The 15,823-nt window shown below is 38.0% G+C and overlaps 1 protein-coding gene across 1 annotated transcript in view; it reads right to left on the bottom strand.

Annotated features, from left to right (window-relative positions):
* LOC133663356 (zinc finger protein GLI2-like) overlaps window positions 1-15,823 on the bottom strand; it is a 54,645-nt gene that overhangs the window by 32,886 nt on the left and 5,936 nt on the right. The window contains exons 2-3 of the mRNA XM_062067767.1: window positions 3,973-4,178; window positions 2,482-2,682 (exon numbers count right to left, since the gene is read on the bottom strand). Of these exons, the coding sequence (XP_061923751.1) occupies window positions 2,482-2,682; window positions 3,973-4,178 (407 nt within the window). The remainder of the gene's footprint in view (window positions 1-2,481; window positions 2,683-3,972; window positions 4,179-15,823) is intronic.

Raw genomic sequence — 15,823 nt, 5'->3', positions numbered from 1 at the left:
TGTGTTCTGGCGTTGAAGACTTTCAGTGCAAAAGTCATTAATAACAGGATTTAGCGATGCCACGATAGCGCCAACTTACACAAATTTAAACGCAAATCTAATTTAAACCCTTGTGAATTTTACGCAGCCTCACAACTTTGTCCAATGCTCGCAACTTCCCTGCAAATTTGGGTTAATCATCGTAATTTTCGCCAATGCAATTTGTCTCTGAGCAGCACTCAAGCGTGCATGTCAAGGGTCTAATCAAAACTTGTTTGTTTCTAGTGTAGAAGAAGCAGGTACAACAATATGTAACAATCTATTAACTCTTTATTGCTCAAACAACACAATTGCCGTCCTCTCGAGTAGCTCAGACCTACATCCTGTTCCTGTCTACAGCACTAAGCCTTCTGGGTAATGTAGTATACAAATATTAACTTCCTAGTTTACATATTAGTATATATTTATTCAACATTTATTTATCCAGAGTACAACAATTAAGAGCAGAACATTTACATGTCAGAGATGTTGAATTATGATGATAAACTGTCATTGTCTCTCATTTACCAACACACATTTACTCTATAGATTGCTTTCAACAGTTTAAAAATGATCTTAATGTGAGGGGCTAAATGTGTTGGAACATAAATGAATGTTTAAGATGGACAAACACTTTTCAAGTAAAAAACATACACAGAGAATGTCTGCAACTTAAAGATGACTAAGCAGACAGTGGACAATAAGGAACCCTTTGGTGGTGTTTATTTCTGTAATTATAATAGTTTATCACTATTATTAGTTGTAATGAATTAAATAGCACAGTACTTTGACAAAAAGCTCAGAGTATGTGCTTTTTACTGCCATCTAGTGTCTACTTTGAAGTGTGTGTGGTATAAAACGAGTAAAACATTAGTACACTATTTGTTTTCCATTTGTTGTTGATTGTATTGTTACGAGGAACACTTAAAACATTAATAACAAATTAATAAAATCACAAGTTGATTCAATAATATTGAAAAAATTAGCCTCAAAATATTGCAACTTTTGCAGCAACTTTCTGAAACATGTGCCGCAAATTCAGACATTTTAGGCCACACATTCACAAAAAAATATTGCAAAATTCAAGAGGGACTGATTATAATCAACCATCTATCTGCTAATCTGAAAAACTTTTTGGAGTATGTTCATTTAACATGTTTTATCAGCACCTAGGGTAAGGAAGCAGGAGTCGGCGTATTGATCCAAATATTGACAGTATCAATACCATAAGTAGTATTAGTATTAGATTAATACCAGCATGGTAAGATTCATATTTTTGACATATATATACACTGTATATACACATATATACTGTATATCATGTCTGTAATTAATACGATAATCAAGTATTAGTTCTAATCTATCTAATTAGTATTCTTATTTTACTATTATTATGTATTATACAAAATAAGTACATATAGTATATATAATAATATATATAGTATATATCATTTATATTTTTTGTATGTATGTACAGTATATGTAATTTTAATGTTTCCCTAATATCTTAGTTCTGTGTTCTATTACATTTGCCAGGGTGTTATGTAATCGTTGCTATTGGTATCTGTTAGTTTGTTAGTTAGTAAGTTTTAAGCTGATTTTTATAAAACGTTCAGGAAATTTACAAAAAATGGGATAAAAAAAACACTGATTAGATTTTGGGGCTGACCCGTACCATTTCTACTACCTCACGTTTAAACTTCTGTGTGTGTGTGTGCCTGTGTATGCTACAGACCCTGCAGAGACATAGAGAGGGTTCACTCCATTTCTCTCATCCCGCTATAAATAACTCACAAAGTTTCGGGTGGATTTTCATCTAACTTTCAGAAAATGTCTGAAATAGGATAAAGAATAGCCGATTGGATTTTGGGTCTGATCCGGATATTTCTACTATGTTACCCTTAGGGCAGGGTATTGACAAGGACTTCACGAAGTGACAGGTATCACCATACTTGAGACACAATATGGTACAGTATTGTGATGTGTTGCGTTATACTGAAATAATCCACAGAGTTCACCGATAAATAAAAAATGCAGTTTATATAATACAAGTTGTTTATATGTACACTAGATGATTAAAATAATTGTTAGTTGCAGCACTACTAACTAACAAACTAACTAAATACCAAACTAACCAACTAACAGCAATACTTACGTTACCTCCCAGTGGAAACACTTAGTACTATTAGATAAAGATGGAAGTGCAGTGCCCTCACCTGGTTGTTGAGATGCAAGCAAAAACAATGTATAACATCGAGCACAGCGCAGGAGGTATCCTGTTTTTGTTTGCTATTATTATTACTTATGTATTGAAGGATCAAATTTGATATGATGGCACTTTTTAAATCATAATCGTTCACAGGGTGAAACTATCGAACAAATACGATATTTATCGTACAAAATTGTATTCCTGGCAACGTTGATACCGATTCAAATACTATATCTGGGAGGTCTTATTCTCACCATCCACAGGACTGATGTAATCTGGTAGGTGAGCTGCCGCCGCCGCCGCTGCCGCCGCCGCACTGCTCTGCATCAAGAGGTCGCCATACGGACTGCGCTGGCTGGCAGTGGCCATCAAATGGTAGTATTCTGTAGGGTTAGCCCCTGGTGGCGGTGGAGGGAGACTGAACAGGGATCGTTCCTTTAAGTGTTCATGGGTGACTGTTGGAGAAATGAGAAGAGCAAATTAAAACTATTAAAAATCTAAATGATCAGAATATACCAGAATCAAGCTGTGGTGAAGTCTGAGGTCAGACTTTGAGTAGTGGTACCTCGATTTTTGAATGCCCCACTTTTCATAAGATTCGGTTTTTGACAATAATGTTCACTAAAATTTGGCCCTAGTTTACAGTCTTGGCTTGCAATATTTGGTCTACGGCCAAATATTGCACATGACAAACCTGTTTGTTTGTCTGCATATCACCAAAGAATTCACATGTTGGTGACTCGGTCTGTGTAATTTTTTTTTATTGAGTATTACCCTAAAATAATTCGCCATGGGACCAAAGGAAAGTTGTGAGTGCTGTCTGGAACAGATTAAAAAATGCTTGTTTTTTTTGACAATTTAGTTTTCAACTAACTTTTTGGATCGTGTTACTAAAAAATACTTCGGTACTGCATTTATTGTGATTTTTACTGGATTCAGTCTGTAACATGAAACATTTTTCACATCATCAGCCTCAGACTGATCATCAATGGATGATCAGTCTGAGGCTGAAGGAGCGAATTAGCGATCTTGAATTATAAACTACTGGCAGAGCATTTTTCAAGTTTCATTCCGTTATTTCGTGTTGATATGGAACATTTTTAAATCTTTTAAGTGACGTTTTCTTTGTAAAATATATCATCTTTAAATCTTTTATCTGGTATTGGAGACTGTACTCATGTTTAGAGAGTAGCTGAAAATGAGCTTCCCCTAATTGAAAGACCAGAAGCTGACACATGTGGAAGAATATGCAACTGTAATTATTTGATACTTGTTTACATTGACTAATGTGCTGTTTTAGACTGCAATATGATTAAATTAAAGACATTTATTACGTATGTCTAGCTTGTGTGCTATTGTGTGCTTAGCTGTTATGTAATTGTGAGCTAGCCTGTAGCCATGTTTAGCTTTTGTAAATGACTTAACTAAAATTTCAGAAAAGACCAACCATGTGTGCTTATTGGGGGACATTTAGATGTTAACTGGCGGTCCAGCTCTGCACAAGTAAACACGCTGCAGGACTGCTTGTATCGGACCGATTGTATCGGACATGTTACATGCAAATTCATATCACCCGATCCCTGTGTTTTTGCTGATATCAGGCTGATATCCGATATCAATATTGAACTGGGACACCCTTAGTTTAAAACTGTCCTCTGTCTTTCCTCATGGTGAAAATTCATTTCAACAACAGCACTTTTGAAATCCCAGTTAATATTCGGCGTCGTAGTATGTTGTAGACTCACCTTCAGCCGGGCTCAGTCCTCGTGCTGCAGAGATCATGGAGAGGGTGGGGCTGCTGTGCACAGAGCGCAGGTAGTGCTCCATGTGGGGACTGACATAGGGATGCGGAGGGCTGAACGGTGAATCCCCCGGACCAGCCGTTGCATGGGGCGATAGACGGATCAAGGAGATGTCTGAGATCACTGGACTTCCTGTAAGTCCTGCAGCTCTGTGGGAGAAAACTATCATTTTAAATCAACTCCTCACAAGGCTGTAGTGTTAAATATAATATATATACAGTATGATTGAACTACTGGTACATGCTTGCTTTCAGCTTAAGTTGATCTTCAATCCAACACCATGCCTGAACTTAACATTCAGTCCATGTCCACAGGAAAAATGCCCACTTTCCCTACTTTGGTGTTACAAAATGTGCACATGAAAACACATTCATCAGCTGTCATGTTCCTTTTATCATTCCGAAGCTTTAAAAACTAACGACCAAAGCTGCCTTGGTGGCATTACATCACCTTTGTTCATCAATACAGTAATTCAGAAGTATATCATAATATTAGTGTACAATGATGTGTACATCAATTTTAAACTCACTTTATGTACACAGAGCTCAGGAAACATTGAACAAATTGGTGCCATGTGTGTCCCCAGGAAATAAAATGTATAAATGCAATAACATGCAACAATATTTTGTGTAAAATATTGTAAAGTGTCCTACACAATACACATTGTCTGTCACCACTTCCTAAAATTTGACTTTACCATGAAATATAATAATTTTAATTCTTTATAAATGTTTTTGGTATTTTTCTACATATTTTTGTTTTTCTTATCCCAAAAATATTTTTGTAAAAAAACACAAAAACAAAAAAAACCCTGAAAACCTTAAAGTACTAGTATAATGGAAATGATAAGTTGACATTATATTTAAAGCACTTATCATACATTTCTGTTTTGTACCACAAAGACTTACAAAGTTTTTGAGTACCGTATTTTTTGGACTATAAGTCGCTGTTTTTTTCATAGTTTGGCCGGAGATGCGACTTATACTCAGGAGCGACTTATGTGTGAAATTATTAACACATTACCGTAAAATACCAAATAATATTATTTAGCTCATTCACGTAAGAGACTAGACGTATAAGATTTCATCGGATTTATCGATTAGGAGTGACAGATTGTTTGGTAAACGTATAGCATGTTCTATATGTTATAGTTATTTGAATGACTCTTACCATAATATGTTACGTTAACATACCAGGCACGTTTTCAGTTGGTTATTTATGCGTTATATAACGTACACTTATTCAGCCTGTTGTTCACTATTCTTTATTTATTTTAAATTGCCTTTCAAATGTCTATTCTTGGTGTTGGGTTTTATCAAATACATTTCCCCCAAAAATGCGACTTATACTCCAGTGCGACTTATATATGTTTTTTTCCTTCTTTATTATGCATTTTCGGCCGGTGCGATTTATACTCCGGAGCGACTTATATTCCGAAAAATATGGTAAATGGATATTTTCAAAATAATATAAATCTCACAGGAATTGTGCCATTGTGTGAGATAATAAGGAATAATAGTCACGCAATTTGTGACGTGCATGTGGGACAGTTCCCTTCAACAACAACAACAACAACAACAACAACAACAACAACAACAACAACAACAACACTACTACTGCGTGAAAGACAACAGAGACTACTTTGGGACAAATGATGATCCACAACCTTATATTTTTTTAGCCTGAAAATAAGGAGGATGAGCAACAATTTTTTTAAGCTGTGCGCTAAACAGATCCAGCTTGTGTGAAACACGATAGCATCATGTAGTAATATTGCGGAGTGTTGAACAAGACCACAATCACTTACTGTATAATGTCTGCTGTCACTGGGATGCCGACTGATGGGATGTTTATATCTTCCCGAGAATTAAACATAAGCGTCTTTTTGTGTCTTTCTCGCCATCTCCAGGTATAAGTTGCATGTCAAAGTTCACCAACGTCTTGTTCTATTGCTACAACCTTCCACTATCCAAGTGAGAGGCATGATTTATAATACATAATTAACTTTCACCAGCTCAAGAGGCGATTGAGCAGCAGCAGCAGGTCTCAAAATGTCAATACAGCAGCACAAGTTAGTTACCTCCTGTGATCAATGCGCCGCTGAAAAATAGGTTGTCAGCAATAGCCATTATAATAACAAAATGGCTAATGCTTGGTTAATATTCAGGTCACGAGATGTGTATGGAGTATTATTGGCGGTTTTTGGATAGTTATTTAGAGGGCTTTGTGGGCGAAATAGAGGAGCTGACTTTTGCTAGCGTTTATTTTTCATGCAGAAGGCATAAAAAAAAGAAAAACATATGTGTTCTTGTCATACATAGGGATTGTGAATGATAAACAGCACATCTCATTCCAATGTTTGCATATTTCTATTATCACTGTTCTGCTGACTATGGTCAGAGTGCAGATCACTTCCTACAGTGACATCATCAAGTCCCGCACGAACGGAAATAGCTAAAGACATTTGGAGCAAAATATTCAAACTGGCCGTCTGAAATTTTGGAATTTGGTGGCTGTTGAGACGATATTTTGCGGATTGGAAATATATTTGAATATTACGGTTAAATGAAACACAATTTAGCATTTAAAGAGCATTTATTTTTTCTTTAAACTGGTACTTTAGTACACTTGATGTCACGGCCTGGGCGCATTGGAATTCGCCCTCATCCTTGCGCACTGCAAGCACCGCAGGACACGCCCCCACACGCGCCGCGCAGACCGCGGCCACGCACCTCCACAGCTGGCGGCAATCATCTATCAGCACACCTGCCGTTAATGAAGTAGCTGCCTTCATAAGCGTGGACAACCTGGCTTGCCGCCGCCGGAATATAGTCTTCAATTGGCGTATAGTAAGCGATCATCCTGCTTGATGCAATCCTGCTCTCTCTGTCTGTTTTCCCTTCCGTGTCTCATTGTCGTGTCATCCTACTGCAGACCTCCGTTCCCGTGTTTGACGTTGCTGTGTGACTCGTCATTCCTCGTCGTTCCCCTGCTTCCCTGACTGCCTCCTTCGTTCCCCGACTCCTTGCTCGTCCCTGGATTCTGACGCCTCTCTATCTCCCCGGATCACCTGCCTGCCCATGGACTTCCTCTTCTCTCGTGCAACACTTGGTAACACACACTTCAGTTAATCTACACACATAGTCACTCTCATACACTCTTGGATTTTGTCACACTCCATTCTAGTTTATTAGTATTGTTAATTATTATTATTATATATATGTATGTTACTATATATATATAATAATTGTACATACTGCCATCTAGTGTCTGTTTGCCGTCACCTCCCCTTAGTAAACACAACGCTTGAGTGGTGTTATTGGGTTTGTACTCAGTCCCTAATCATAAAGTCTTTCCTGTCAACATGCTAATAGCATAAAGACCTTATTTCATTAATTTGATAATTTTATGATAATCATGCTAAAAACTCACTCCTGCTACTCACATGTTTAAAAAGTTACCTGTGATGGGTCAACATCTCTTAACTACTTCTTACCTACTACTTACTTTCCCTTACCTTTTATCACCTACTTCTCACCTTCTGTTGCCTACTTTTCACCTATGGTTACTTACTTCTTACCTTCTGATATCTACTTATTACCTTCTGTTACCTACGTTTCACCTTCTGTTACCTACTTCTTACCTTCTCTTACCCACTTCTTCAAATACACATTTTGAATAGGTTAATAGGTGTATTTTCAGATTTAGAGTTGAAAAAAAAAAGACAGGAAGTAAGTTTATTTGAGAGTTACAACAAGCAAATATCACTGATTCAGTGGAATGACTTCATCAATGTTTTGAGTCGAACTTGCGTGACATCAAATCATCACTCATGAATCAAACACTGCCAAAACAACAGTTTTTAAAAGTTTGGATCTTTGACATTTTTAAGTATAAAAACCTATGTTAACGTGTGTACAAAAAGCCAAAGTGCATCGAAAAATAAGCTAATAGGTTCAATCTGCTTACATGCTTTCCCTTCTTCACTTCCTCAGCTAATACAAAATAATCTCTTTTGTTCACCTTCTCCTACGAAGCCCTGGAGGGGCAGACAAGTCAGGACGAAAGCCTTTCATCTGTGTGGCAACAAGTTATGTTTGGGTTGAAAGAACTACAGGCTCTTACAATGTCAACGCTGTAATCCTTCTGAAGTTGCCTACAGCCGCCTTCTCATCTCAAGTTATCAGACAGCCCGCCAGTCACACAGGATACACATTCAACATGTCATGTCTGGCAGAAGATCGGAAGCTTTGTTTGCTAAAAAGACATTGAAGTGGTGTAACGCTTAAATCGCTGGTATCCAAGGTGCAGCTTGGGGCACATCTGTGGCCTGCAGCTTATTTTTCACTGACCCACAGCATGTTGTTAAAATATACTTTAACAAAACTCACAAAAATAATAGCTCAGTTTAAAAAGTTCAAGGCATGTGCCCAGGCATTGCACACTTCCCTTCTTTGATTTGACTGGCCCGACACTAATCCATGCACACACACGCATGCACATGCGCAATGTATCCGAGTCATAGTATGAGTAGGGATGTCCGATAATGGCTTTTTGCCGATATTCGATATTGTCCAACTCTTAATTACCGATACCGATATCAACCGATACCGATATATACAGTCGTGGAATTAACACATTATTATGCCTAATTTGGACAACCAGGTATGGTGAAGATAAGATCATTTTTTTAAAAAAATTAATAAAATAAAATAAGATAAATAAATTAAAAACATTTACTTGAATAAAAAAGAAAGTAAAACAATATAAAAACAGTTACATAGAAACTAGTAATTAATGAAAATGAGTCAAATTAACTGTTAAAGGTTAGTACTATTAGTGGACCAGCAGCACGCACAATCATGTGTGCTTACGGACTGTATCCCTTGCAAAATGTATTGATATATATTGATATATAATGTAGGAACCAGAATATTAATAACAGAAAGAAACAACCCTTTTGTGTGAATGAGTGTAAATGGGGAGGGAGGTTTTTTGGGTTGGTGTACTAATTGTAAGTGTATCTTGTGTTTATTATGTTGATTTAATTAAAAACAAAACAAATAAAACAATACTGATAATAAAAAAAACGATACCGATAATTTCTGATATTACATTTTAAAGCATTTATCGGCCGATAATTTCGGCCTGCCGATATTATTGGACATCTCTAAGTATGAGTGTACAGGTAGTCCTTGTCTAACCACTTTGCACTGTTGTTTACACACTCCCATAAATCATCAATACTGTAAGATAAAGAGAGCTAGAATGCGTGAAGTAGAAAGGGGATTTATATGGCCCCATGTGTCGCGGTTTACCTGACACACAAAACGTGACAAATTGTGGGGGCTCATGCCAGACGGGGCTAAGTGTTGAATAACTTAAAATGTTTTTTGTGGCAACTCCTACTTTGACCACCGCGTCGGTTGCTATGTAAAGTAGCACTTTCCATCATTTTCAGCAGACTGCATTGCAAAATGATTAGGGCTGGGCGGTATACCGGTATTACAGTTAATACCGGTATATTTTAGAAAGCGGTATACATTTAAGACAATACCGCCATTCTGGTATCTTTTGATGCACCTTTGTTATGGCCTTTTGCAGCCGGTGCCGCCTGCTGCCGCCGGGTGGCCCGACAGGCACCGTAGCTGAGGAAGGGTCTGGCTTGCAGGAAGTGTCTGGCGTGCGTCCGGAAATGCTACCGTGCATTGCAGACACCGACCCTCGCCACATTTGCCACGTGCCCGCTTCATTGGCTGGCGAGCAGCGGCTCGTCTTTATTAACCAGAGGTAATACAAACCAGTGAAAAGATTCTGCAGAACAGCCGTCAGAGCCGACAAACTTCCGCTGCTAACTGCTAAAGCTAACAATACAACCCTAGCTCACATCACACGTCGTAATAGACACAACCTTTTAAAGGCACACACACTCGCGCACACCCTGCTGTCATATAAAACGTCTCTTTTTTTTTTTTTTTTTTGTATCACATTAGTTACTTTACTTACTAATTAATTACATTTATTAAAAAGTAATGCCATTAGTAAGGAAATAACTTTTTTGGTTGAGTAACGAGTGAGTAAAGTGAATTTCAGAACACTGCAGCTCAGATAGGCTCCAGCGACCCCCGCGATCCCAAAAGGGACAAGTGGCAGAAAATGAATGGATGGACGGTAATAACAGTAATGTTGTGTTGAGTTTAAACTAAACACTTTGGTTTTTTGTTTAAAAATACTGATATATATCATTTATCGTGATTCGGCCTAAAACTACCAAGATATCAGTTTTGGTCTTTATTGCCCAGCCCTACTACTCACCTTCCTCTCACACGAGATCCACCCAGGTATGAGGCCATATGAATCCCTTCCCTACTGTATGTGAAAGAAAACATAGTAGCTAGGGATGAGTACAAATGTCTGTACTTTTGTAGGAACCAATTACATTTTGTCTGTACTAGCGAGTACTGATTCATGAAATGAAAAATGTAACTGTACCATATTTCAACACCTTTGTTGCACATAATGTAACAAATTAACTTTACCCATGAACACACACAAAAGAACCAAAATAGAGAAATGAATGTGACAGATCCAACTTGCACTGCTACAGAAAGAAATCCACTCCAGGCAAAGCCAGCCTCCACACTTCAGTCTGCACCATCCAACCTCTACTTGGTTCTTGTTCATTTCCAGTAAGCGTCTGCAGACTGCTGCTCTTGTCCAAGAGCCAACTTTCTGCCATCAGGCCCACTCCCTTACAAACATCCATAAAGGGTCTTCTGTCCCTAACTAGGGAGAGCAGAAGTGAGGAGAAATATTTGCAACTTCCACAAAAAACACTTCCTTCAGTCCAATTCAAGGATTCATACGACAAACTACCCCCTCACATCAGTGTCTTCTAGCGATCGACCGATTATCGGCCAGGCTAATTATCGGTGCCGATATTTGGTGTTTTGATATCGGCCTTTTTTTAATCGGTACATGCCTTTTTTTTTTTTTACAACTACAACAGAACTACATTGGCAGATACATTTTTGATACCAGCAGGGTTGACCCCTTAATGTAATTGATTTTGGCGGCCCGCGTACGGCAAAATCATAGCCGCCATACTATGAAAATAAGGGTTTTTGCGTGAAAACAAATTAAAGTAATAAAATGTATTGTAGCCTCCAGAAGAAGTCACACAAAGTCAGATGCTATTTTTTTAAACTTTTTTTTTCCAATTACACTACCGTTCAAAAGTTTGGGGTCACCCAAACATTTCTAAGAACAAGAATAGACTGTCGAGTTTCAGATGAAAGTTTTCTTTTTCTGGCTATTTTGAGCGTTTAATTGACCCCACAAATGTGATGCTCCAGAAACTCAATCTGCTCAAAGGAAGGTCAGTTTTGTAGCTTCTGTAACGAGCTAAACTGTTTTCAGATGTGTGAACATGATTGCACAAGGGTTTTCTAATCATCAATTAGCCTTCTGAGCCAATGAGCAAACACATTGTACCATTAGAACACTGGAGTGATAGTTGCTGGAAATGGGCCTCTATGCACCTATGTAGATATTGCACCAAAAACCAGACATTTGCAGCTAGAATAGTCATTTACCACATTAGCAATGTATAGAGTGTATTTCTTTAAAGTTAAGACTAGTTTAAAGTTATTTTCATTGAAAAGTACAGTGCTTTTCCTTCAAAAATAAGGACATTTCAATGTGACCCCAAACTTTTGAACGGTAGTGTATATGATAACAAACAGCCCAATTCCAAGAGGTTTTACCTCTCGTGCAAACACTTTCATCTCCATGCTTCTCCGGACACACAACAACACGTCCTCATTCTCCGCCAATCTGCTTTCAGGCACGGACAGTGTGTTTGTGATCATGGGAAAAATGAACATCAAATCAAAACCACACGAACATAAAACCTTACTACCGACAGGTTATTATGAATGGATACTTATAGCCCATTATTTGCACACTATTGACTAATGATGCACCAAAAATTTGGCTGCCGAAAAAAGAATTTGACTATCGAAAACAGATGCGATTGTAACTTTAATATGGCCTCGATATACCCGCAGACAGCAATTTACAAAATGCAAAATGTGCAAATATTAAGAGGACCGTGGCGGCTTTTCAGGAGAGAAAGTCCAACTGGAGCAGCAGCGTGAAGCAAGTGTGATATCATTCTCGCTGCAGGTCGCCTTTTTGGTTAAGGACATCGAGGGACAGAAGTAGTCTCTAAACACGAGTACATTCTATTATAATAACACCAGAAAAAGATGCTAGGTTTGTTGCTAGTCGTTTTTAAGGAAGAACAAGTCACTGACTCAATAGACACATGACAAATTCTCAACAACGCACTTTGTACAATAAGCAGGAACAATTAAAAATATGGCAAAAAGATATAATATAACAATATATGTTAATAATAATTAATAGTAACAGATTTATTTTTAAATATATGTATACAATTTTTGTTTTTTTAACAATAATCATATCATCATAGCAAATTATAGGATGATGTAATTGTGACCACGCCCCCACCGCCACAGGCATCTTGGCAATTTCGACTGGTATTTAAAATTAAAAAAATAAAATAAAATAAAGCTGGAGCCATTTTTAAAAATGTATTTAAGAATAAAAAATACTCTCATTGTCAATAATTCTCCCCAAATAGGTTTTGATATCTATTCCATCCATCCATCCATTTTCTACCGCTTGTCCCTTTTAGATTTTTAAAATTATATCTATTTAAGTCTGCTCAGCTGCTTTCACTGCGGCACCCTTTCTCTACTACTCCCCCATATATTCTTCTTAATGTAGTACTTGATGCCTACACTACGTCTCCTCCGCATACCTGTCAAAACTTCAAGCTTTGCCAGGAAATACAGTTTTTGTCCTTCTTTCTTAGCATCTTCCTGGTTTCGTTTTGTTTGTTTTCGCTACTGTCGCTCGACAAGCCTCTGTCTGCAACACTCAAACTGTGGCTCATTAAAGGAGTTTCATGTTTCGGGATTCAATCAAGTAGCAACGCGACAGAGATGGATGGACATGGAGATATATAGTTAAGAAAATACAAACGTTTGTATATCTCTTCCAAAATCCAAACTTTGTGTAAATATATTGACAATAGGAGACATGTATAAGTAAATAAGAGCAGGCAGCAGCTCACATATTCTCATACTTTCTGTAATATCCAGAAAGTAATTATGTCAGCCAGCTTGAAAAATGTCTTAACTCTAAGCACTTGAAAGAGCCCAGAATAATTTTTTATTTAAATGTTTGCAATATTTCAGGGTTCCTCACGAAGAAACCTTACAATGTAACATACACATAAACTGCTATAACATTTTATAAAATTGAGTAGATGGCGAGTTATTGTGATGTAGAGAACGAGTCCAGGCCATGAAATAATTATTCAAAAAAAACTTTTTTCATCCATACATCCATTTTTTACTGATTGTCCCCTCTGAGTTGTGAGGGGAATGGAGCCTACTCCACCAGCTGCACTCAGGCGGAAGGTGGGGTACACCCTGGACAAGTCGCCACCTCATTGCAGGGCCAACACAGATAGACAACATTCACACTCACATTCACACATTAGGGCCAATTTAGTGTTGCCAATCAGCCTCAACGCTTTAAATATATATCTGTTAGTGAATTATTTCTGCTTTCACACATGTGGGTGCACATCCAAACAGCACAAGACGAGTGGTTCTCAGGTCTTCATATTAAGGTGAAATGTACAAGTGTTGCCTGACATAATAGCTTTACCTGGAAGGAAGCATCATTTGGGAGCCACCATTTCTCTGACAGGACGTTCCTTTAGGTGTGGGTAAACTCAACAGACTTCAGTCCCAAAGGTTAAACCGGAGGCCGTTTGAGCCTTGTGGCAAGCAAAAGTCAATCAGCAGGGGTCGTTCATCCAAACATTCTGGATGCAATCAATGTGGTGCAGCAGAGTCGAATACTTTAATGAATCCAAAGTCATGATTGTACTCTAATGTCAGACACAATTATCGTACAGCATCAATGAAAGTTAAAGAGACGTAGTGATTGATGTTGGTGTCGGAATGATCACAGACAGACTTGTTTCATTGTTAGAAGTCTGCAGTAAGCACGAGTTATGTAGACAAGGTGCAGCATGTTGGGCGTATAGGTAACGTATGAGTAAGGGCATAGCAGCACGCATGTGCATGTCAAGGTTGCGCCATTACTTGGACACTTTCAACTGAATAGGCAAATTGTTGGTACATGTATAAATTGTAGATGTTATTGCTTTGTTACCTGATGGAGGGTTAGGGTTGTCGGGGTGCTGGGGAACTGGACGTCTGGATTTGTGCGTTTAGGGGGTTTAGAGGTTTGGGGGGTCAGGTTGGCTGGTGCATTCTGGCTTTTTTCGGGGGTTTTGCCCGGGGTCGAATGTCCCTAGCTTTTTGTGAGTAGGGTATATTGAACACAGGAAGTGAACACATTTTTTGTCATTGATTAATATGGTTTCTCCACTAAGAAGCCAGATGAGGTGGCTGGGGCATCTGATCAGAATACCCCCCAGACGACTCCTTAGGGAAGTGTTCTGGTCAAAGCGATAGGAATAATTAAGCTTCTTCCTACGACCTCAGAAATAAAAGGAAGAAACGGTCCTCTTTTGTATTACCGTTACATTTTATTACCGTATTTTATATGTACTTAATCTGTTCTGTGTATAGTACGAGCCACTTAGCTGATCTTTTTGCTATTATTTACGTTCCAACATTAAACTTGTACGTAGACAAAGGACCTGCAATACTCATTATTATTTGATTTGTTGTTACATTGACACAAGGCTGTAACATATGTCGTGTTTCTTTTAAATATATTTTACGGTCATGAGCTTATATCTTGAGCTACGTTCAAACGTAAAAATATGCTCACAGAAATGAATTGTATGCAGTTCTATTTAACTGCCATTTCAGTTAATGTACGTACATAATGTGTGTTATTTTGTGTTTACTAAGTCAGGGGTGTCCAAAGTGCGGCCCGGGAGCCATTTTTGGGCCGCAGATAATTTTTTAATTGGCCCTTGACATGATCTGAAAATTAAATGAATTAATCATCATTGAGGTATATGATATATAACACAAAAATATTTGCTTTGTCAACTACAACACAAAAGCTAAGATAACAATGTTCTTTCAAATAGCTTAGCATAGTCTGATGTAGATTGAATTGGTTTTATCATCTTTAATGTACAAAATATGTCAAAGTGGCCCCTGAATTCTTACATTTTTCACTATGCGGCCCTCTGTGAAAAAGTTTGGACTCCCCTGCTTGTGGTCAGTTTGAAAGGTATTGTGTGTCTTACTTAGTTTCATGTGATTGCCTTCTTTAGTTAAGTTAAATCACCATAAATGATTCTCGGGCGCGGCACCGCTGCTGCCCACTGCTCCCCTCACCTCCCAGGGGGTGAACAAGGGGATGGGTCAAATGCAGAGGACAGATTTCACCACACCTAGTGTGTGTGACAGTCATTGGTACTTTAACTTTAACTTAAACCTTGTGTTGTTTTCCCTAATGCTTGTCTCATCCCTAGTTTTGGTGGAAATTGTTTTCAGTCTACCTGTGTTGCACCGCCACAGAACAATTAAGGCCGCCACACCTTAAAAATTAGGGTTTTTTTCATGTGAAAATACATTTCAGTAATATAATGTATTATAGCCTCCAGATGAAGTAACACAAAGTCTGATGATTCGAGACATACTTGTGGACTGCCATCTACAAAATGTGCAATGTGGAAATATTAAAAGAACGGTAGCTGTTTTCT

The sequence above is a fragment of the Entelurus aequoreus genome, linkage group LG13, assembly GCF_033978785.1.
Source record: "Entelurus aequoreus isolate RoL-2023_Sb linkage group LG13, RoL_Eaeq_v1.1, whole genome shotgun sequence".
NCBI classification, from domain to species: Eukaryota; Metazoa; Chordata; class Actinopteri; order Syngnathiformes; family Syngnathidae; genus Entelurus; species Entelurus aequoreus.
The sequence above is the reverse complement of the archived record's forward strand: the minus strand, read 5'-3'. Positions and strand labels throughout refer to the sequence as shown.